At 40.2% G+C, this 24,106-nt stretch overlaps 1 protein-coding gene across 1 annotated transcript in view; it reads right to left on the bottom strand.

The window, feature by feature from the left end:
• prkar1b (protein kinase, cAMP-dependent, regulatory, type I, beta) overlaps positions 1-24,106 on the bottom strand; it is a 159,149-nt gene that overhangs the window by 66,069 nt on the left and 68,974 nt on the right. The window contains exon 5 of the mRNA XM_072269564.1: positions 422-483. Coding sequence (XP_072125665.1) covers positions 422-483 — 62 coding nt within the window. The remainder of the gene's footprint in view (positions 1-421; positions 484-24,106) is intronic.

The raw sequence follows: 24,106 nt of genomic DNA, 5'->3' as shown, positions 1-24,106 counted from the left end.
AAGCCACATGTTAACTACACAACTGCCATTAAGTAAATAAGATAGAACTTTAGTTGCACAGGGAACAATGAGATAAAATACCAGATAACATGGTTTTGACTGAGGTATGAATGTTAGCCTGGACCTGGCTCCATATTCAAATTGTGCCATGAGATCTGACTGACAGAGGCATGGTTTAATATTTCAGTTCAAAAGTGATGTCTCAGCACATCACATGTACAGCATAGCATGGAGGCAAAATTGGGAATAAGAGCCATAGTGATCTAGGGCTATTACTTCCCAAATCAACATCAACAAAAGCTGGATACCTGAAACACTGGGAAATTTCCTGCACCAAATTAAAATCAAACCTTCAGAAGATAAAAAAAAAATAAAATTGATCCAGAAAAGTTAATCTTCTCTAAAATATCATAAATATTACCTTGCTGAATGACAGTTTCACCTGCAATGTGGGTTACAGGAAACATGGCATCAAAGATGTCACTGTAAGAGAACAAAACAGAAGGAAAATGAGTGTTGGCTGAAACATAACAGCTGAAATTTCCTTAACGTACATATATGACGAATATGTTTTTTCAGAATACTAGTTGTTAACATAAGTAGCAACAACATTTAAAGTAAATTTATTATCCAATTATTTACATCACCATATACTACCTTAAGATTCATTTTCTTTTACAGTAGAAATATGATAGTATCAATGAAAACCTACAAAAACAAGAGTGACAAACACCCAATGTGCAAAAGAGGAGAAACTGCAAATATAAAAAAACTATAAATAATATTGAGGAAGATGTAGCAGCAGGTCCGCACTGTCAATAAATAAGACCATGATACATACAAACTTAACCCCCAATTTTACCTTCTTGCTACTCCACTGATTAATACCAGTTCTTGTGAAGTCTGTAAAGTTGTATCAAACCTGAATATACTTATTCATTTTAAGTTCAAGTTCATTGTCATCTCACTGTACGTATACACAACCAAACAAAACAACATTCCTCCAGAGCATGGTGAACCCACAAAGCAAACAGTGCCTTGTAAAAGTATTCAGCCCACAAACCTTTGTTCACATAAATGAGCATTACAACCAGGGATTTTGATCAATTCAACTGAGATTTTTTATTTGTGAATCATGTGTTCCCTTTTTTCACAGTAAAGTCCAAAAAAATGGAAAATCATATAACATAAAAAACTAAAAGTTCAAAAACTGAAATGTCAGCATTCAAAAATATTCATCCCCCTTTTCTCAGTACTCAGTTGAACCACCTCTCACAGCTATTATAACCAGTAGTCTTTTTGGATAACTCTCTATTAGCTTTGCACGACGCGATGGAGCAAGATTTGCCCATTCCTCCTTGCAAAATTGCTCAAGCTGTGCCAGGTTTGTTAGGGAGTGGTGGTGGACAGCAATCTTGAAGTCTCGCCACAGATGTTTGATCAAGTCAGGACTCTGACGCCCCACTCAAGGACATCAATTTTCTTTCTTTGAAACCATTCCATTGTTGCTCTGGCAGTGCGTTTTGGGTCGTTGTTCTGCTGAAAGACGAACTTCCTCCTCAGTTTAAGCTTTCTGGCAGAGGCTAACACATTTTTATCCAGGATCTCTCTGTATTTAGCAGCATTCATCTTCTCATCAATCCTGGCCAGATCTTCAGTCCCTGCTGCTAAAAAGCATCCCCAGGCATAAATCCACCAGATTACGATATCCTAGTGCAATGATGGACTTAATGCATGTCGGAACTATTAGTTTTATCCACTGGAAGGTTAACAGTAGATGCTTAAGATAATTAAATATTTCATTCTTATTTTTAAAAAACAACTTGTATTTGCTTTGCAATACCTTGCGTTAGGCTGAAGCTTTGTAGAATTTCTATATGAGTAAGTTCAGTTTGTTTAGAATTAAAGGCTATATTCCATTTGCTGAGGCATGGCATGAGGTAAGAGCCAAAGAATCAAGTTTATCAGAAACGTTTGTCAAAGCAGCCACCTCTAGAAACCCTGGGTTCATTGTAAAATTTCCATGAGCTGTCTTGTTAAAGTTGCCCCAAACATGGCTGCTGATACTAAAGTAATCAACTTTGAAATGAAATCTTGATTCCCACTCATTGTGGAACAGTCATTTAATATTTCAGTTGAAAGGTGGTGTCTCAGCACAGCACATTAGTGGAACAGTCATTAAATGATCCTAACAAACAAAGTGAAAGCCCAGTGATGTTTGGAACAAGCTCACATTGAATAATACAACGATTTCTGACAGATGAGGTACTAACATATTGAGTCAGGCAATGTGTACACCATGTCTGCCAATAAGTTGAATCTGAATCTGTGGAATTCTCTGCTAAGGTCAGTTCATTGGCTATATTTAAGAGGGAGTTAGATATGGCCCTTGTGGCTAAAGCGATCAGAGGGTATGGAGAGAATGCAGGTACAGGGTTCTGAGTTGGATGATCAGCCATGATCGTACTGAATGGTGGTGCAGGCTCGAAGGGCCAAGTGGCCTACTCCTGCACCTATTTTCTATGTTTCTAAGTTGAAAGCAAAGCAAAACATGAAGGAATATCTACAGCCAAACTGTACATTGAACAGCAAAACCTTGACAAACTGTTATTGCAGTTATTTCTCCAGCAATGTAAGTGAAAATTTCTCCAGCTTGTAGTGAATGGATTAATGTTAAATGCGCATTAGGGATGTGATGTTAATCTCAGCAAAAATTATCAACACAGCCAGAGGCATTGCTGATTGGTTAGGAATCAAAATGCAGCCATATACAGCCTACTTTTGACCTTTACATAGCTTATGATAGTGTTTTAAGTTCCAACTCAATAACAGCATCAGGCTTTCCAAAAGACAATAAAGGACATTTAGTTCCACTCAATCATAGCATATTCTACTGCCTGTGGAAGTAAATTAATAAAGCATAGATTTAATCTAAACTAGCAAGATTAGTGATATGGCAAATTTGAAATCCTGAATACAAAGATCTGGAGAAACTACTGATACAATACCAATTCAGGACTAATAAACGAGGTACACCAAATATAGCAATATTTTCATTTCAATAACCAGTGACTAAAAGGTATTTTTTAAATAGTATAAAAATATTTTCTCAGTGAATTATCAGCTTTAGTGAAAGGTCCAAAGAAAATTATCGACTGCATCTCAGAAAATTGCCTAAAGCAATTTGAAAGACACCACCCATTAGAACACAAGGAATCTGAAAAGGAAAACAGTCAAAAATATGCAATCATGCAAGACATCTCCTTTAGTACTGTTCTGACTAGAAACGCTATAGCCAATTGCAGTTGAATTTTGCACTGTAAAGATTAATGGTGGAAGAAAAACAGATAATGTTGGCAAAAGTGGATAATGACATCCACACCCCCCGCCCCCAGAAGAAGGGTCTCGGCTTGAAACGTCAACTGTTTACTCTTTTCCATAGATGCTGCCTAGCCTGATAAGTTCCCCCCACATTTTGTGTTGCTAAATTCTACAGTATGACTGGATGTAATACACCACAAAATTATTATTTTTTTAAAAATCTGACTTTTTTAGATCACTAGGTAGAAGGAATTTAGACAGTCTTGTTTTGCCAAGGGCAGTCACCATTACAAGGGAAATATCAGAACTTGGAACATGCACAACTGACATCAGCTTCTGAGGTGGGCAAGTACAGAAACCAGACTCTTATTGTTTAATTCTTTTTTAACTATCTTCACTCAACATAAAATTCCTGTGAGCTCATCAGAACTGGGTGAAAGGATGCAACCAATTATAAAAAATATCTTGAATTATAACCAGAAAATGATGGAAGTAGCAGTCAGACCTCACCTGTGGAAAGAGACATTTCAGGTTGCAGACCCTTCATCAGAATGTTTTTGACTTTTGCCAGCAGTTTCCATATTTATTTCAGATTTTTAACATACACAATTTTATTTGTTTCCTATCAAAATCTTGATACTAGTATGAAGTGAATTATTAAAATTACATAACAGCAAAACATGAAAAGTTAATTTCTGTCAAGTTTATCTGCAACGATCTTTGACTTTAGGATTCAAAACAGAAACATGTTCTAAAGATATTTTTTTTCTTTTTTCTCTACAAATCCTGGAATCCTGTGCTGTAGATCTGCAGAGTGAAACATTCGCATAGCAGTTCTGTTAACTGCAAGATACAAGGACAGGAGCATAACCGTTAAGTTTGGAATCATATTCATTCAAATACTAATGATACTATTACCATCAGAATAAGCACAAACCGCAATTTGAGGTCTGGTACTGTATGCAAATAAAATCAACAGAAATTTTTAAAAAGGGTAGGAAACAATGATAAACAAATGCCAAAATTATGGATTAGGAGATTCAATTCACAAAGTTATTTTATTAGAACTGAAAAGACTAATAATAGTCAGCTGATAGAAAACATTTTAATGATATCTATGGCATTCCAATTACTTGATCCTGTTTGTTTATCTTTAAAGATTGCAAAAATAAAGCTTATATTTAATCTTTAAATAAAGCTTATATTTAATCTTTATCTTTGAAACAATTTATAAGTGGCTGCTCTACATTATAGAAAGAGGGAACTGTGGCTTCTTATAGGGAAGCACACCAGCATTTTGAATGTGCTGGTAGTGAGATTTTCTGGATTCCTTGAAAAGAGCCATCCAATGTAACTAAGCATGGGCAGCATGGTAGCTTCGCAGTTAGCATAACACTTTACAACGCCAGTAACCTGGATTCAATTCCCACAGCTGTCTATAAAGAGTTTGCACATTCTCCCTGTGATGGTGTGGTTTTCCTCTGGGTCTTCCAGTTTCTTCCCACAATCCAAAAATGTAGAGGTTAGTTGGCTAATTGGGCAGCACAGGCTCATTAAGCTTGCAGGGCCTGCTAACCTGCTGTATCTTTAAGTAACTAAAAGCAAGAATGCAAAGCTAGAGTAGTAAATGGTTGAGAGAACAGTCAAATAGTTGTTTGAAAAGCCAAATCCCACAAATGAACTCAGTTTTAAAATATGGTTCCTGTGCCCATCTGTGCTTCACTTTCTGAGGTGGCCAGGTCAATTGTTGGCATTTGACCTATACACAGCATTCACTAATGATTAGAACTGTAGCAGGTGTTTGATTCTCAGTTATCATGAAGTTCTAAATTTACTAATCTTCAATAACATTCAAAATACAATTTGTTAAATATTATCATTTCTGTTAGTTGACCATACTGATGACCCTTGTGTTTATGGGGTTGAGTTGCATTCCTAGCAAATTGCAAAGCCATGTTATCCATCCACTTGTCAAGAAAAGCACCTTGGAAAAAAGAAGCATTTGGTTGTTCACATTTTTCTCCACAAGCTCTATGAAAGTGAGTATTACAAATACCTTAAATCTTTGGACAATGATTTTGAAATTCTGCAAGAGAGGACTTCTGTATCCAGCACAAAACACCTGAATAAACTCAAAAAGTAAAGCAGCATCTCTGAAAGGGAATAAACAAGCAACGTTTCAGACCAAGACCCTTCAAGAGGAATGGAAAGGAAGGAGGTAGTTACATACAGTCTAATTTGGACTTTACATAGTTTAGGATCCTCCCAAGGGACTACAACCTTGTCATAGGGTTTAGAGGCTTGTGTGCCTTGATGACCTAGAGAGCTATGTTGGCTGGAGTCAGCACTTTATGCTTTGGTTCTTGATAGGATCACCCATGCCAAACATGTCAAAGGGCAAAGGCCAGAATAAGAATGGTCTACTGGCCCTCCAGGTTCAGGAGTTCAGCTCAGGGCTAACAACACTGACAGGTCAAAAAAAAAATGCTACAGAGACAGCAATGAAGATTCCTTCTCTGTGGCCAAGACAGTCAGGGATGGAGGACCTATACTGCTGCCCTAAACACCAGCGGCGTAAGGGACAATCAATTAAAATTTTAATAGTTTAAATAGAGTTTTTAAGTTTCAACTCAGTAACATTATAAAGCTTTCTAAAAGACAATAAAGAATATTTAATTCCACCAAATCACAGCATATTCTATTGACTGTGGTTGTAAATTAATGGAGTATAGATGGCATACTCCTGCTCTTTTATCTGATGTTTATGTTTATAAATACATAATCTGCCAGTGAATGAGGTTGAGACAGGTACAAATGCAACCTTTAAGAGGCATTTGGATAGGTACACGGAGGGGAGGGGCTTGGAGGGTTATGCGTTGAATGAGGGCAACTGGGACTAGTAGGGAGGATGCTATGGTTGGTGTGAACCAATTGAGTCAAACGGCCTGTTTCATTGCTACTATTTCTACACCCAGAAGGTAGTGAATCATTGGAATTATCCAGAAAAAAAAGGATCATGGAGATTCAGGGACTTCACACGTTCAAGACAACTATTTGGATTTTATGGGAATTAAAGGATATTAAGTTATCACTTGACAATGCCATTGAGGTACAAGACCAGCTACTGTATGATATTATTAAATGTTACAGCAGTCCCAAGGAACCAAATGTCCTGCTACTGTCTGTATTTCTTATGTTTCCTAACAACTTTCAGGGCCAAGTAACAGACTAATGGATATTGTAGCCAAAAGTCCGGAGGTCAAGTGACTTAGAAATCTTAAGCAATTGCTGGAGACCACAGTTAGACAACACTTCCCCAATCGTTCACAGGTGAGGAAAATACTAACAGAAGTATGCTTTTTCCTCATAGTGAACCAATTGGCTCTCCTTTGTAAATAAAACATTATTACAGTATTCAGAAACTGATAAAACTACCCCAGAAATTCTTTCTATGTTCATGAAATGTTTTGCAAAACCAATCTTCTTAGAAACCTATGTTACAACTATAGTAACACACATCAAAGTTGCTGGTGAACGCAGCAGGCCAGGCAGCATCTCTAGGAAAAGGTACAGTCGACGTTTCAGGCCGAGACCCTTCGTCAGGACTGGCGAAGGGTCTCGGCCTGAAACGTCGACTGTACCTCTTCCTAGAGATGCTGCCTGGCCTGCTGCGTTCACCAGCAACTTTGATGTGTGTTGCTTGAATTTCCAGCATCTACAGAAATCCTGTTGTTTACAACTATAGTGCAACTTGCGGGTGTGAATTGGGATGATGTTTTTGCAGGGAAATGTACTATGGACATGTGGTTGATGTTTAGGGATCTCTTGCACGATGTTAGGGATAAATTTGTCCTGGTGAGGAAGATAAAGAATGGTAGGGTGAAGGAACCATGGGTGACAAGAGAGGTGGAAAATCTAGTCAGGTGGAGGAAGGCAGCATACATGAGGTTTAGGAAGCAAGGATCAGATGGGTCTATTGAGGAATATAGGGAAGCAAGAAAGGAGCTTATGAAGGGGCTGAGGAGAGCAAGAAGGGGGCATGAGAAGACCTTGGCGAGTAGGGTAAAGGAAAACTCCAAGGCATTCTTCAATTATGTGAAGAACAAAAGGATGACAGGAGTGGAGGTAGGACCGATTAGAGATAAAGGTGGGAAGATGTGCCTGGAGGCTGTGGAAGTGAGCGAGGTCCTCAATGAATACTTCTCTTCGGTACTCACCAATGAGAGGGAACTTGATGACGACGAGGACAATATGAGTGACGTTGATGTTCTGAAGATTGTTGATATTAAGGGAGAGGACTTGTTGGAGTTGTTAAAATACACTACGACGGATAAGTCCCTGGGGCCTGACAGAATATTCCCCAGGCTGCTCTACGAGGCGAGGGAAGAGATTGCTGAGCCTCTGGCTAGGATCTTCATGTCCTCGTTGTCCACGGGAATGGTACCGGAGGATTGGAGGGAGGCGAATGTTGTCCCCTTGTTCAAAACAGGTAATAGGGATAATCCGGGTAATTATAGACCAGTGAGCCTTACGTCTGTGGTGGGAAAGCTGTTGGAAAAGATTCTTAGAGATAGGATCTATGGCCATTTAGAGAATCATGGTCTGATCAGGGACAGTCAGCATGGCTTTGTGAAGGGCAGATCATGTCTAAAAAGCCTGATAGAGTTCTTTGAGGAGATGACCAGGCATATAGATGAGGGTAGTGCAGTGGATGTGATCTACATGGATATTAGTAAGGCATTTGACAAGGTTCCACATGGTAGGCTTATTCAGAAAGTCATAAGGCATGGGATCCAGGGAAGTTTGGCCAAGTGGGTTCAGAATTGGCTTGTCTGCAGAAGGCAGAGGGTCATGGTGGAGGGAGTACATTCGGATTGGAGGGTTGTGACTACTGGTGTCCCACAAGGATCAGTTCTGGGACCTCTACTTTTTGTGATTTTTATTAACGACCTGGATGTGGGGGTAGAAGGGTGGATTGGCAAGTTTGCAGACGACACAAAGGTTGGTGGTGTTGTGGATAATGTAGAGGATTGTCAAAGATTGGAGAGAGATATTGATAGGATGCAGACGTGGGCCGAGAAGTGGCAGATGGAGTTCAACCCGGAGAAGTGTGAGGTGGTACACTTTGGAAGGACAAATTCCAAGGCAGAGTACAAAGTAAATGGCAAGATACTTGGTAGTGTGGAGGAGCAGAAGGATCTGGGGGTACATGTCCACAGATCCCTGAAAGTTGCCTCACAGGTAGATAGGGTAGTTAAGAAAGCTTATGGAGTGTTAGCTTTCATAAGTCGAGGGATAGAGTTTAAGAGTCACGATGTAATGATGCAGCTCTATAAAACTTTGGTTAGGCCACACTTGGAGTACTGTGTCCAGTTCCAGTCATCTCACTATAGGAAGGATGTGGAAGCATTGGAAAGGGTACAGAGGAGATTTACCAGGGTGCTGCCTGGTTTCGAGAGTATGCATTATGATCAGAGATTACGGGAGCTAGGGTTTTACTCTGTGGAGAGAAGGAGGATGAGAGGAGACATGATAGAGGTGTACAAGATATTAAGAGGAATAGATAGAGTGGACAACCAGCGCCTCTGCCCCAGGGCACCACTGCTCAATACAAGAGGAAATGACTTTAAGGTAAGGGGTGGGAAGTTCAAGGGGGATATTAGAGGAAGGTTTTTTACTCAGAGAGTGTTTGGTGCATGGAATGCACTGCCTGAGTCAGTGGTGGAAGCAAATACACTAGTGAAATTTAAGAGACTACTAGACAGGTATATGGAGGAATTTAAGGTGTGGGGTTATATGGGAGGCAGGGTTTAAGGGTCGGCACAACATTGTGGGCCGAAGGGCCTGTACTGTGCTGTACTATTCTATGCTCTATGTTCTAAAAGTAAATAAACGTTGAAATCGCCAGGAACATTCAGCAGGCCATGGCTTTGATAGAGTTAAAAAAAAATTCTTATCAAAGTATATACAGTACTGTGCAAGAGTCTTATGCACCCTAGATTTTATATGGTTTCAGATGGTATGGCCTCCACAGAGCCCTGATCTCAACATCATCGAGGCTCTCTGGGATTACCTGGAGAGCCAGAAGCAAGACAAAGTCTGCAGAAGAATTAGCAAGTTCTTCTAGTTGCTTGGAACAACCTATCAGCCGATTTTCTTATAAAATTGAATGACAGTGTACCCAAGAGAATTGATGCAGTTTTAAAGGCAAAAGGTTGTCACACCAAATACAGGTGGACCCCGTTTTCCCAACGTTCGCTTTACGACACCTTGCTGTTACAAAAGATCTACATTAGTTACCTGTTTTCGCTAACAGAAGGTGTTTTCACTGTTATGAAAAAAGGGAGCGCGCGCCCGAACAGCCAATCTCCTCCCCCGGAACTGCATTCTAACCATCATTGCTTAAACACGTGCTTTATCTTGACCTATTTTGTGCATTTGTTAGCAAGATGAGTTCTAAGGTATCGGAAAAGCCTAAAAGAGCTCGTAAGGGTGTTACACTTAGCATAAAACTAGACATAATTAAGCGTTTCGACCGTGGTGAACAAAGTAAGGACACTGCCCGCGCATTGAACTTGCCTGCGTCCACCATTCGCACTATTTATACACAGAGAGAAAGAATTTTGAAAGCTGCCGATGTTACTGTTGGTTCTGATCGTAGCAAAGTGGTCTCTCTTAGTCGGCATCCAATAATGGATAAAATGGAAAGTCTATTGCTTGAGTGGATTGATGGGTGTACAAAGCGTGGTGTTCCGTTAAGTTTTCTTATACTTAGGAGAAATCAGTCAGTCTTTTTAATAAGCTGAAACAGAAAGCACTGGACGATGGTGATGAAAGTGTTGCGAAAGTGGAATTTAAAGGTAGTCATGGGTGGTTTGATCGGTTTCTGACGCGAGGGCAGCTTCATAGTTTAACGTTTACCCATCAGAGTGCTTCGGCTGATACTGAAGCTGCCGAAAAGTTCCCAGCAGAGCTGAAGAAAATAATTACAGAGGGTGGTTATTCATATAAACAAGTGTTAAACTATGATGAAACTGCAATTTGTTGGAGTCTTCCCGATTCCAGTAAGTGAAACTACACTGTACACACATTATTTCTACTGTGTATTTTTATGTGTTATTTGGTATGATTTGCAGCTTCATAGCTTAAGGGTTACTGGAGAGAGTGTTTCTGCTGCGAGCACTTCCGCCGAGAGTGCTGCCGTGAGATTTTCACTGCGCTAGACAGTGCTGCAGAAAAGTATTTCTACTTTATATAGTCTGTGTATTTATCGTATCATTCCTGCTTTTACAAAATGTTACTGTTATTTTAGGTTTTATGTGTTATTTGGCATGATTTTGTGGGTTATTTTTTTGGGTCTGGAAACACTCAAAAATTTTTCCCATATTAATAAATGGTAATTGCTTATTCACTTTACGACATTCCGGCTTATGAACCTTTTCATAGGAACGCTCTACCTTCGGATAGCGGGGGAAACCTGTATTGATTTGATATAGTGTTTTTTTTTTACTGTTTTCTGTAAATTTGGGTGGGGGGGGGGAGGAAGAGGCAATGCACAGGTCAAAATAAGCTGCCGAAAGTTGTAAACTCAGTTAGTTGACACTTGCCTCCTCAGCATCCAGGACATCTTTAAGGAGCGATGCCTCAAACAGGGTGCATTCATCATTAAGGACCCCCATCACCCTCTTCACACTGCCACCATTAGGAAGGAGAGAGGAGCCTAAAGGCACATACTCAATGATTCAGGAAGAGCTTCTTCTCCTCTGTCATCCTATTTCTGAATAGACATTGAAGCCATGAACACTACCTCACTACTTTTTTAAAATGTGTATATCTTTTCCCTCTCACCCCTTATGGATGGTGTGTATGTGTATTTTTCCCTCAATCTCAGGACCTCTACCAGAGGCCTGGGAGCTTGATGGTTTGGTGCAGTAGCAGTGGTGCACACTTCTGGACCAAGATTTCAGATGTTGCTCTCGGGATTTGTTGGAGCCACTCTCCCAATCCAGGTGTCAACAGCTCCAAGTGCTCCTATCACCACCAGGATTACTTTGGCTTTAACCTTCCACATCCTTTCTATCTGCTCTTTCGAGCCCTGGTATTTCTCCAGCTTCTCATATACTTTCTTCCTGATGTCACTGCCATTCAGGATTGCCAAATCCATTACTATTGCTTTCTTCTGTTCTTGTCCAGTGTTACTATGTCTGGTTGGTTGGCCAGTACCTGCTTATCAGTCTGTAATTGGAAGTCCCACAGGATCTTAGCTGTCATTATCCATTATCTTCTCAGGTGTTTCCCATTTGGACTTGGGAGTGTCCAATCCATACACAGCGTAGATGTCCCTGTACACAATTCCTGCAATTTGTTTGTGCTGTTCAGTGCATGCTGTCCCTGCCTGCATTTTGCACCCTGCTACCATGTGCTGGATGGTTTCAGTGGATTCCTTGCACAGTCAGCTTCTTGGGTCTTGTCTGGTGTGATAGATCCCTGCTTCTACTATTCTTGTGCTCAGCGCGTGTTCTTGTGCAGCCATGAGCAGTACCTCTGTGCTGTCCCTCACCCATGCCATTTCCAGCCATTGGTAGGACTTTCTTACATCAGCCACCTCTGATATCTGGTGATGGTACATCTCGTGCAGTAGCTTGTCCTGCCATGGCCTCTGGTCCTCTAGCTTTGCTACATCCACTTCCATTTCCATATCCCCTGCCTGCTGCCTGAGGTATTCTCCTAGCAGGTTGTCCTTAGGGGCCATCTTCCTGACATACTCATGGATGTTTCGCATTTCTTCCAGTACTGTGGCTTTGACACTCCTAAAGTCCCCATTCTCCTTTATTCCGTGGGTATACAGTCACTGGATGTTGGACTTTGGATGGAATCCCTATGTATTGTTAGTAGTTTCCGTATCTTGTTGTCAGCAGCTTCTAGTTTGTTCCTTGGTCAGCACACTATAGTGGCTGGGTATCTGATGACTGGTAGGGCAAATGTGTTGATGGCTCTAAGCTTGTTCTTCCCATGCAGCTGGCTTTTTTGGACCTGTCTCACTCTTTGGAGGTACTTGGAATTTGTAGCCTTCCTTGTGTTCTAATTGTGGCTTCCATGTGCCCAGGATCCCCAGGTATTTGTAGCTGCCCTGTACATTTGGTACATGGTCTTCAGGTAACTCGACTCCTTCAGTCTTGATGAGTTTGCCTCTTTTCACTACCATCCAGTCCAAATGACATCCCGATGTCTCTGCTGTACACGCTTGCCGGGTGGATAAGTGAGTCAATGTCTCTTTCATTTCTGGCATAAAGCTTGATGTCATCCATGTACAGGAGGTGGCTGATGGTCACTCCACTCTTGAACCTGGACCCATATCTACTTTTTGAGATGATCTGGCTGAGGGGGTTCAAGTCTATGCAGACTCTACATCTGATAGTCACTTGTGTTCTTGGCTTTGAGTTAACTTCTAGCACTGTCCTCCAAAAGCCCATCAAGTTCTTAATGAAGGTCCTTCGTGTCTTATTGACCTTGCACACAGGCAGGCATTCCAGGATCCATGTGCGGGACACTGAGTCGTATGCTTTCTGATAGTCAATCCAGGCTGTGTTTAGGTTGGTTTGCCTGGTCCTGGAGTCTCACATGACTGCTTTGTTGGCGCTTGGAGCTTCTGGTTTCGCTATTAATCCCCCTCTGAGCAGGGCTCAGGAACTTATATACATGTTTCTTCAGCCTGGTGGCTATGATGTCTGATAGGAGCTTCCATGTTGTTGACAGGCAGGTTATGGGCCATTAGTTTGATGGTGTTGCTCCTTTGTTAGGATCGTTCATTATGAGTACTGTCCTTTGCCAGTCAGTCTGGGGGCCTGCTTCAAGCAGCTGGATCATTTGAGCTTCCAACCGTGTCTGTAATCCTATTAGTTTCTTCAGCTAATAGGCATGGATCATGTCAGGCCCTGGTGATGTCCAGTTCTTCATACTTGCTGGACATCTACTGATTGTGATGGTGACTAGTTCTCCCTCTGGGAGATTGCAGAGGCTTGCTTGTAGGTCTTTCAGCCATTTGGCACTGGTGTTATGTGATGCTTCTTTCTCCCATATACTCTCCTCAGTTGCTGCTCTGGTGGGTTCAGGTACTGGCATGTTGCTGCTCTGGAATTGTACAAATGAACGAGCACACACACACACTTCTTACTGTATTTCAGTTTTTATTATGTATTCCAATGTGCTGCTGCCGCATAACAAATTTCATGACATATGCTGATGATGTTAAACCTGATTCTGATTCTGGCTCTGGCTCATTGAATCCATGCTTGCTGCCAGTGGAATAATCCCATCATTTCCCCACTCCTATTTCTAGGTCTCTCCAACATATTCTGAGACGCAGATGCCTGCCAACACTCTTTGTACACCTTTTGTCACTCACCTACATTAGCAGCGTAATTTAAGCCAAATAATGTAGCAGCACATCTTTTGGGATGTGGGAGGAAGCCATGGCACCCAGAGAAACCCACACGTATGAATCATGTCACTGCTTTGTTTAATGAATTGGCTATGCAAATGTTATGTTATGATGTATTTCTGATGTTTTTTTTAATTTGTACTATGTTAAGAATCTTTGACAAGAAATTCGCCAATGATGTACATCAAGGGTTCTAGAAGTTGATTAAGTTGAGCTAAGGTACCGGTGACCAGGGGGTCAGTGTGGACATGGTGGAGGATTACAAATACCTGAGGATACGAATTGACAATAAACTGGACTGGTCAAAGAACACTGAGGCTGTCTACAAGAAGGGTCAGGGCCGTCTCTATTTCCTGAGGAGACTGAGGTCCTTTAACATCTGCCGGACGATGCTGAGGATGTTCTACAAGTCTGTGGTGGCCAGTGCTATCATGTTTGCTGTTGTGTGCTGGGGCAGCAGGCTGAGGGTGGCAGACACCAACAGAATCAACAAACTCATTTGTAAGGCCAGTGATGTTGTGGGGATGGAACTGGACTCTCTCACGGCGGTGTCTGAAAAGAGGATGCTGTCTAAGTTGCATGCCATCTTGGTCAATGTCTCCCATCCACTACATAATGTACTGGTTGGGCACAGGAGTACATTCAGCCAGAGACTCATTCCACCGAGATGCAGCACTGAGCGTCATAGGAAGTCATTCCTGCCTGTGGCCATCAAACTTTACAACTCCTCCCTTGAAGGGTCAGACACCCTGAGCCAATAGGCTGGTCCTGGACTTATTTCATAATTTACTGGCCTAATTTACATATTACTATTTAACTATTTATGGTTCTATTACTATTTATTATTTATGGAACAACTGTAACGAAAACCAATTTCCCCCGGGATTAATAAAGTATGACTATGACTATGGCTATAAATTGGTTAAAGGTTGCATCTTACCTAATCAGTAAGCACCTTCAAATTGGCCAATTTTATTTGTTTAGAAATACACCATGGAACAAGACCCTCTGGACCAACTAGCCACATTGCCCAGCAACCTATCTATCTAATCCTAGCCCAATTTATAATGACCAATTAACCTTTGGAATGTAGTAGGAAATCGAAGCACGTGGAGGAAACCCACACACTCATGGGAAGGACATGCAAACTTCTTACCATCAGCATTGGAAAGGAACTCTGAAGTCTGAGCTGTAACAGTGTCACGCTAACTGCGATGCTTTTGTGGTGCCCCATGTTCTGGAATGGGGTTTGGCTCTGAGACCAAGCTGATAATAACCTTACAAATATTTTGTCAGAGCTTTACAGAAGATTCAGTTAGTGTCCAATTACAAAGACCTGAAGTGGCTTGATATCTCCACGATCCACATCCAGTACAACATTAGCAAGTTTCCATAGCAAATAGCTGAAATAAATGCTATCGTCCTTTTCTTTTACTCACCTGCTTTCGCACTGACCCTGAACCAGCTCATGTATCATGTGGTATCCAATTACAAGCCACAGACAAGCAAACTAGTTCCCTGTAGCTAGACAGAAGCTAAATACTTAACCAGATAATTTCACAAATTTTAATTAATTTGTTTTGCATCTATCTGTCAATGCTTTTTTTTATTGGAATTAAAGATACTGAATTACTTGGCCTAATTTGGTCAGCAAGCCAAAATATGAAAAAGACTGAAGGGCATTGATAATAGAATAGCAAAAGAAAAATCAGCAATCTGAAGGGAGACTGCAATGTTCTTCACGTTGGATGAAGGACGATTATTCCAAATCTGACTGTGAGGACCAATTTATTTCTTTCACACAGGCTTTACTGGAAAACATTTTAAAGGCAAGAAATATATTTTCCATGCACCTTAGCATTTATGGAAAGCTTATATTTGGATAAAGCCCACAATTTATTGGGCTCAAAACAGACAACCCTGTTTTACCACAAGATGGTATTATCTTTCAGCCAAGCCTTATAAACATTTATATATAAACCATGAAGCACAGAGTATCTGTTCTATTCACTTAATATTAAACCAATTCTTGACTTTCCTGAAATGTATCTCATAAAAATAACCTTATTTGTTGAGCACCTACCACATCCTTAGGCTATCCCAAATTCTTCAGAGCCAAAGGAAGTGCTTCTGAAAGTAGTAGCCAACATTCAAAAAGCAGGATGGAGCAAACAGCAATGAGATAAATGATCAGGGAAGCAATTTTGTTTGTATAAATTGTGGAGTAGACTTTGGCCAAGGACTGGGAGATTTCCCATATTCTTTTCCAAATATCCAGTTGGAGAACATGCCAACTCCAGCTTCTTAGCTCATGTGAAAGATGGTACCTTTGACATGTACAATTCCCTAGGCACATTACTGTACGCTTAAGGCAACATTTGTACATTCAATCAGACCTGCTGATTAAGGAGCAAGAGTGCTACTATGAAGCATAATTGCTACCATATCCTTTTTATCAAATTGGTCAAAGCTCAGCCCTGAAAAATTGTTTATATTTAGTGATATGGCATTAGTTCTGGAAATACAGACTCCCTCCAGGTCCCCAAATTTCCACAAGTTAATTTTCATCCAGGTCAGAAGATACACAAAAATTACTCAATATGGTATCTAGAGTATTGCAATGAACGCTGTCAAAAGCACACAAGACTGGTAACAGCAATTACTCCAGGTGGAGAGCTAGAGGAAACTAGGTCTTCCGATCACAGGAATGAAAATTTAGTTATGCCAGACTGTTGAATTTAATAATATGGGACCTCCTATGTAGGGGTGTCGATAGCTTTAGCATTCATAAACCAAGCACTGCCTATTTCCTCTTCTACCAACTTCTTTCTCCACTGTAGCCCACCCTATCCCCACCACAATTTTTTTTATATATACTAATAATCTGGCAAAGCCATCACAAGTAAATGTGGTACTGTATTTATATTCCATTAATGGGAACTTCAGATTTTGAATAAATCTGCAACATCAAACAAACTATGTAAACCCATATGAGTTGCTAAAAGGGAAATCTTGATGTTAGTTATTCAGGCAAAAAGGAAATGTTGACCAAATCCTTATCATTGCCCGTCTACAGATCTGTGTACTCACAAGGTTAGACATGCATTACTGAAAGTGTTGGCAAACATCACACATGCCTAGACAGTCTTTGATTCCACTAAATCCTTTTAGCCATAAGGTTGATAGATTTGATTTCTTGTGCTGGCAAGTAAGAAATCAAAAGACATTGTCTGGCTGGAGCTGGTGTCAGGAACTCTGGCTGGGTGGTGTTTCAAATCATAAACACAAGAGATTCTGCAGAAATCTAGAGTAACACGCACAAAATGCTGGAGGAACTTAGCAGGTCAGGCAGCGTCTATGGAATGAATAAAGAGTCGAAGTTTCAGGCCGAGACCCTTCATCAATGCCTGATGAAGAGCCTCGGCCTGAAACATCGATTTTTAACATTTTCATGGATGCAGCCTGACTTGTTGAGTTCCTCCACCATTTTGTATGTGTTACTCTGGGTGTGTTTCATAGGTACATTTGTATATGTACCTAGAAAATGTAACAAAAAGCTAATTTGTTTATGGCTAGCACAGCGGTTAGAGTCGAGTCTTGGAATGTGGGCCAGGTGTGTGGCCAATGTCAGGACTGAGGTCAGGGTTAGAATCACTGACGGTCAGGAACTTGGTAGCTCTGTAGCTGGAGTTAGTGTGGGAATATGGATAGTTGTATTGACAATTATGCTTGCAATTTTAGTGCAAGCAATTAGCTCTCAGCAGCCACCGATGTCAAGGGAGGCTGAAGCTAGCTACTCTACTCCCTATAGGAATGCACTAAATCAGAAACAAATTGGGTTTGCTTTGACAAACCAAAACATACAAGCTGTTACATAGAAGTCGTTATATCCATGATACAGATATGCCATTGCAACTTCTCACAGCCTTAGAAATATCCATGTTATTTGTTGTCTTTAGCAAGTCTGTGACCTGATTCCTTGCAGATAACAAGAACTTAGTGTGACTAGAAAATCATCTAATCTTGTGACATTCATAGAAGTGGTGTCACAACTAATGACTTGAAGATCAAGAGTGATAAGAAGCCTTTTTGTCTAACATGTACCCAGAGATCCTTTTTAGCCATTACACATTCTCCCTCCACAGTAAAAACTGACACGCAGCTGGATCCTTGTAACAATTTCCATTTCAATACAATCAAAATGTTTTTACTGATAGTAAATTTAAACCATTTGGCAATTAAGGTAGATTTTCAATTCTGGAACTGAGATTATTTACTAAATTTTGGATTGTGACGACTGTTACTTGTTTTTCAATCTCAGTAATGCAAAGTTAAGAAAATTCAAATCCTCTAAGCAATTGAATATGTAAGAAAACAGTCATATCATCCACTCAAGCCCAGAAGCCAGTTTTTTTACATAGCATAAATAAATCTTTATTTTCTATTATTTGGCCAAAACTTGCAACTATTCTAGTCAACTAACAGAAATATTTGGTATGCTACCAAGACTTGATTGTACTTGCTTTATCCCCAGTCTAGAAATATTTGCTATCTTCCAATATCCTTGTCTGCAATTTTATTGATAAATGTAGTCTCCCTTTTCCTCAAACCTCCAGAGATATCCTGTTTTGGAAACCCATATCTTTTCTCCACTGCCTCTCAAGTAATCACTTGCACTGCATTAATAAAAATCAAATAGTGGGAAGAAATTGGAAATGTATTAAATTATACAATGACATTTCTGACAGGATACCATTCAACACCTTCACTGTCATTTTTTGTGTTAAAATAAGGATTTGGCCACAAAATCCATTTTTTTCTGTTTCTTCTTGCATTTTTTACGCAACTTTTTAAACGATCCAAAGGCTATCATTATTCCTACAGAATACCCAGAAATTTGATGCCATGCCCTTGGCATCACTCACAATTTGTTCACAAAATAGTTAAAAGAGTTGCATCATTTATACAAGATTTTTAAGTTCCATTTGTTGTGTAATTACTCTATCTGAACAAATCACAATGTTCTTGTTCTATAATCCGAAGTTCAGGAACCAGATAACACACATAAAATGCTGGAGGAACTCAGCTGGCCAGGCAGCATCTATGGAAAAGAGTAAACAGTCAATGTTTCAGGCCAAGACCCTTCATCAGGACTGGGAAAAAGATGGGAAGTCAGAGCAACAACATGCTCTTCCCCCATTCCTCAACTTGCAGATAAAGCAAGTTATTTGGAAAGTGACATAATTCCTTTATTCCTATTTGCAGACATCCCACCCTGCAAAAACTCATTTCAGGGAGGTAGCACCATCAATTTGTGGGAGACTTCTGGGAGAGGTGGGATGTCTGCAATAGAGTAGCTCCTTAGCAGCTAGCCAGCTAGTTTAAATAACGTTAGCTATGCTAATGAACGAATGACACCTGTTAAACTCACCTCAACATGTCTTTTACAGTCTTAACCCACCATGGGCAATAGAAAAGTCATTGTTGCAAACAGTGCAGCGAGCAACATTGTCATTAATTATTTTGACCCCTATTACGCAGGAGTACACTTTAGTGTAGTCTGGGGTGACGTACGTTTTTTTTTGGAACACTCTGCAAAGGCGCACTCTCGCTCACGCGCGCGCTCTCTCTCTCTCTCTCGTGGTCACTCGCGCGTTCTCAAGTGCTCTCGCTTGCTTTCTCTCTCTCCCTCTCTCGCTTGCTTTCGCTCTTGCTTGCTTTCTCGATCGCTTGCCTTCGCTTGATCTCTCTCGTGGTCGCTCTCGCGCTCTCTCTTGCTTTTCTCTCGCTTGCTCTCAAAAAAATTTGATTTCTGTGATATTGTATACAATTTGCGGGCATCAGGGAGCCACTATTAATATGCGGGAGACCCCCGGAAGTTCCGGGAGAGGTGGGATGTCTGTATTTGGATAGCTTGCTACCTGATTTTCTTAATTTAACAATTAAAAAATCAATAAAGAACCTATACCTATCTCAATTTCCATTTGTTGTCTGTACAACCATATTTATGCTTAGAATAAATTGCTTTTGGCATGCAGTTACCTGAACTGAACTGTATGCCTTTTCCATTGTTTTTATAGTTACCGTTTGTGCATGGGGGGAGGGGTGGTGTGATATTTGATGTTTTTTCCTTGAACAGGTTGGTTCCAATGGTTCTTCTTTGTTTCATTACAGTCTGTTGGAAGGATGAATTTCAGGGTTGTATACTGCATACATAACTTTGATAATAAATGTACTTTGAAGTTTTATTAAAGTAAAGCACAACTAAAATCAGATTGCTATTAATGTGGTATGAGATAATTACATTTAAGTACCGCACGTATAAAAACAGTGAGCTTCCATTATTGTTTACTGCATGGACTTGTTTCAGTATTGCCCATTGAATTAACACTATACAACTGAGCTGAGGAATCTGGATTCTGCAGCTGACAGTGCAAGATGTATCAAATCTTGCAGCTGTTCTTTCCTCAAAGGCCATCTTTGTTATTTGAAAATGTAGCAACTGCTGTATCTACTTTTGAAGGCCAATGATGGGCCCAGCTGTCAGTCTAACAGACATACGAAAGCCTGGGTTTTTTAAAAAATCTCAAAAGAAACTGACACAAGAAAATCTGCAGATACTGGAAATCCAAAGCAACACACACAAACAGCTGGAGGAACTCAGCAGGTCAGGCAGCACCTACAGTAATGGAAAAGAGTAAACAGTTGACATTTCGAAACGTTGACTGTTTACTCTTTTCCACAGAAGTGGAAGAGCTGAGGCAGTAAGACAGCTCCTGTTCGGGTTTTTGAGATTCCTCAGTCTTTAGGATCTGAAAATGGTGGATAGCAAGGAGACTTTATTAATGAGTTAGCTTAATGGAAAGAATCCACGTAGGTGTTCATTATTGAAGAAAATACATGACTAATGAAAATGTTCTACAGTACCATACTTAAACCATATATTTAAAATATATGTAACGTTCTGTAAGGTTTCACTGCCAATGTAATGGTTTCTCTATAGCAGCAATGTTTGGGTTATGACTAGCGATAACGGGGGCTTTGGAATGCGCGCCATCCAATGAGAGGTGTGTGGTTTCTTTCTTGTGTGTCTGAGAGAAGGTATTTGTAGTCTTTTGTCGGTGAGAGATGAAGAGAAAAGATGCAAGTGGAGAGAATAGGGAGACCGCAGGGCGGAGCAGACTTGGAGTGAGGATCACTGAGTCGACGACAGTCGGAGGAGGTCGATGGGGAACGAATGGATGGACAACCGTGAGCTCCAACGTGCACATTAGATTGTTTCATTAAAATGGTCCCTTTTTCTTTTTTATTTTCTTTAGTAACCCCATAGTCAGATTAAGAATTATAAAGCTCAATTGTTTAACTGCATATGGTGAACAGTCTGATATTTTGTGGTGCGGATTTGTAACGAGGCAACACATCAAGAAGCATCCACACAAACAAGATTTCTCAGTTTGGCTGGGCCGGAGGCTGCCTTCCCCTAGAGAAATGCATGCTGGCCGAACCTGAGGGTTACATATAGAAATACATCTAATTTATTCCTTCAACCCATCTTAAAGAATGGGGCACATTCAAACATTTTCTGATCCAAAAACACACAATGCACAAATCTAAAAGTACCTAAAAAATTATGACCTACAATATGTCACCACTATTTCCTTACCCGTTTCTTCCAAGTCCACCTGAGTGGAAACTGTGTCAATCTGATTCTTCATTCCTCTCATTATTCTTATTATCCTTTCCTTAAAAAGATCTATTAAATGTAAGGGTTTCCCTTTGTCTTGCTTTAAATTTTATTGTACCACTCAGATTTTGTCATTTTCCTTAACTACAGAAGGCAAAGGTAATAAGTTAAGAAGTCTTTGGTTTCGATTTTAGTGTTTAATGGATCTCTATTTCCCTTTGATAATTTTAATGCTAAATGCACTGTTAGATTGCCTGTGTAATATTATATTCTAGTAAATTCTCTTTTACTTCCCATGTTTTTTTTAAAATCGTTCTTTCAGTCTGTGTTTCTACTTTTCCCACAGTTTGTAGAAGCCTATTGCTTTAGCTTGATGCTGGCTCTTTGTTGACCAAGACTGTTTAAGTAAACAATTAGATCTGACTGCTGGCTTTGTAGCAGAACTAATTCTAATCAATTCCAGTGCAACTCAATATTAGTCAAACTAATATCAAACTACATTTATCTACAAAAGACTTATTAAAATACTGTATGAAATTCTGTCCTCTAATGATACAGTCACTTACTTCACAATTAAAGCAAAAATACTTTCGTGAACATTATCAATCCAAAGCATTTCCTCACTTTTCACTCCACAGATGTGGCTAGACCTGTACTTTGAGCAATTCCTGTTTTAACTCAAATTTATCATCATCTTCAGTATTTTGCTTTGGGAAAACATAAGTGAACTCAGTACTGCTACAAAAAGTGATGTTTTATATGTGGATGTACACTCACACAGAAAAGAGAATTAGAATACATGGGCCTTTTACAGGTTGTCAAAGAGTAACAAGTGGAGTGCTCCAGAGATGAATTCTTGGCCCTCGCCAAGATTTAGGTGAATGAAATGGAGGGGACAGAATGCAAGTTTACTCATGACACAAAAATAGGTGGAAGGGCATTGAAGATATTTGTGAATCTGTAGTGGGATGCAGATGGATCTTAGTAAGGTAAATGGAGCTTAGTATGGAAAAGTACAAGCTCATGCACTTAGGCAAGAGGAATCAAAAGGCAGACTAAACACTTCTGTATAAAGAGACTGCAATGGGTGAACTGCAGAGGTATTTGGATATTTTTGTCTATGAATCACAAAGTGCTAACAGGCAGATATAGCAAGCAGTTCAGAAAGCAGAGAGTATATTAGCATTTATTTCAAAGAGGGTTGGAGCTTAACCAATAGGGACACTTTGTTGTAATTGATCATAATGTTAGTGAGGCCTAACTAACCTGGAGTACTGAACACTTGCTTGTTCCCCTACCCAAAAGGGAATACAGTAGCATTGGAAACAAAGGAGATTCACGAGGCTAATGTCTAGATTAAGAGAACTATCCCATCTGGACACTCCAAACCAGGGATTCCCAAACTTTTTTTTTAATGCCATGGACCAATACCATTAAGCATGGGGTCCGGAGACCCCAGGCTGGGAACCCCTGCTCTAAGCAGAATTGGATCGGTATCCTTTCGAGTTTAGAAGAATGAGGGGTGATCTTACTGAAACATACAGGATATTTAGGAAGGACAGCAGGGCAGATATCAGTAAGTTTTCACTAGTGGGGGCATCTCAGATGAAGGGCATTGTTACAGAATAACATGACACCCATTCGTTTAAAACTGAGATACATAGACATTCTCTCCCCCGACAGAAGGTAGTGACTCGCTGGAACTCTCTACCCGAGATGGTGTGAAAGTCAGACCATTAGAAGTATGCAACATGAAAGCACATAATTTCTTGGAAAGACTGGGGAATTGAGTGCGATTGGATTTGGCAAGGAGGAGATGTGGGGCAGATCATATTGAATGGTATGGCAGGTTTGAGGAGTCAGGGGATGTACTCCACTCTTGTATTCAATACTCAAGAATTGCACTGATCAGTAGCACAGGCGCAGTCAACTTGGTAAAATGAAACTGATCTTTGAATGCAACTCTCACTCACACAAATAAAAGTGCTCTTCATGAAATGTAAGTGTTGTGTTTACCATATAAATAAATGCTTCATAATGCAATATTGTTCTGAATGTCACTTTTTATGACTCATTTTTAAAATTAACACAGTAATATGGAAAAGGGACTAACATTCAATTGTGCTTATAATGCCAGTACATAACACTATTAATTATTTCTTTCAAAATGCCACAAAAGTTACCTTGAAATCACAGAATTTTTTTAAAAAAGGAATTCATAGAATGAATACGTATATTCATCTCTGGTGGCAAGCAAGAAACCTCAGTGAATATCAAATAGTCATAGTCATAGTCATATTTTATTGACCCCGGGGGAAATTGGTTTTCGTTACAGTTGCACCATAAATAATTAAATAGTAATGAAACCATAAATAATTAAATAGTGTTATGTAAATTATGCCAGGAAATAAGTCCAGGACCAGCCTATTGGCTCAGGGTGTCTGACCCTCCAAGGGAGGAGTTGTAAAGTTTGATGGCCACAGGCAGGAATGACTTCCTATGATGCTGTGTTGCATCTCGGTGGAATGAGTCTCTGGCTGAACGTACTCCTGTGCCCAACCAGTACATTATGTAGTGGATAGGAGACATTGTCCAAGATGGCATGCAACTTGGACAGCATCCTCTTTTCAGACACCACCGTCAGAGAAATGCCCACAATG

This window comes from Mobula birostris, chromosome 9, assembly GCF_030028105.1.
Source record: "Mobula birostris isolate sMobBir1 chromosome 9, sMobBir1.hap1, whole genome shotgun sequence".
Lineage (NCBI taxonomy): Eukaryota > Metazoa > Chordata > Chondrichthyes > Myliobatiformes > Myliobatidae > Mobula > Mobula birostris.
This window is presented reverse-complemented; position numbering and strand designations above follow the sequence as displayed.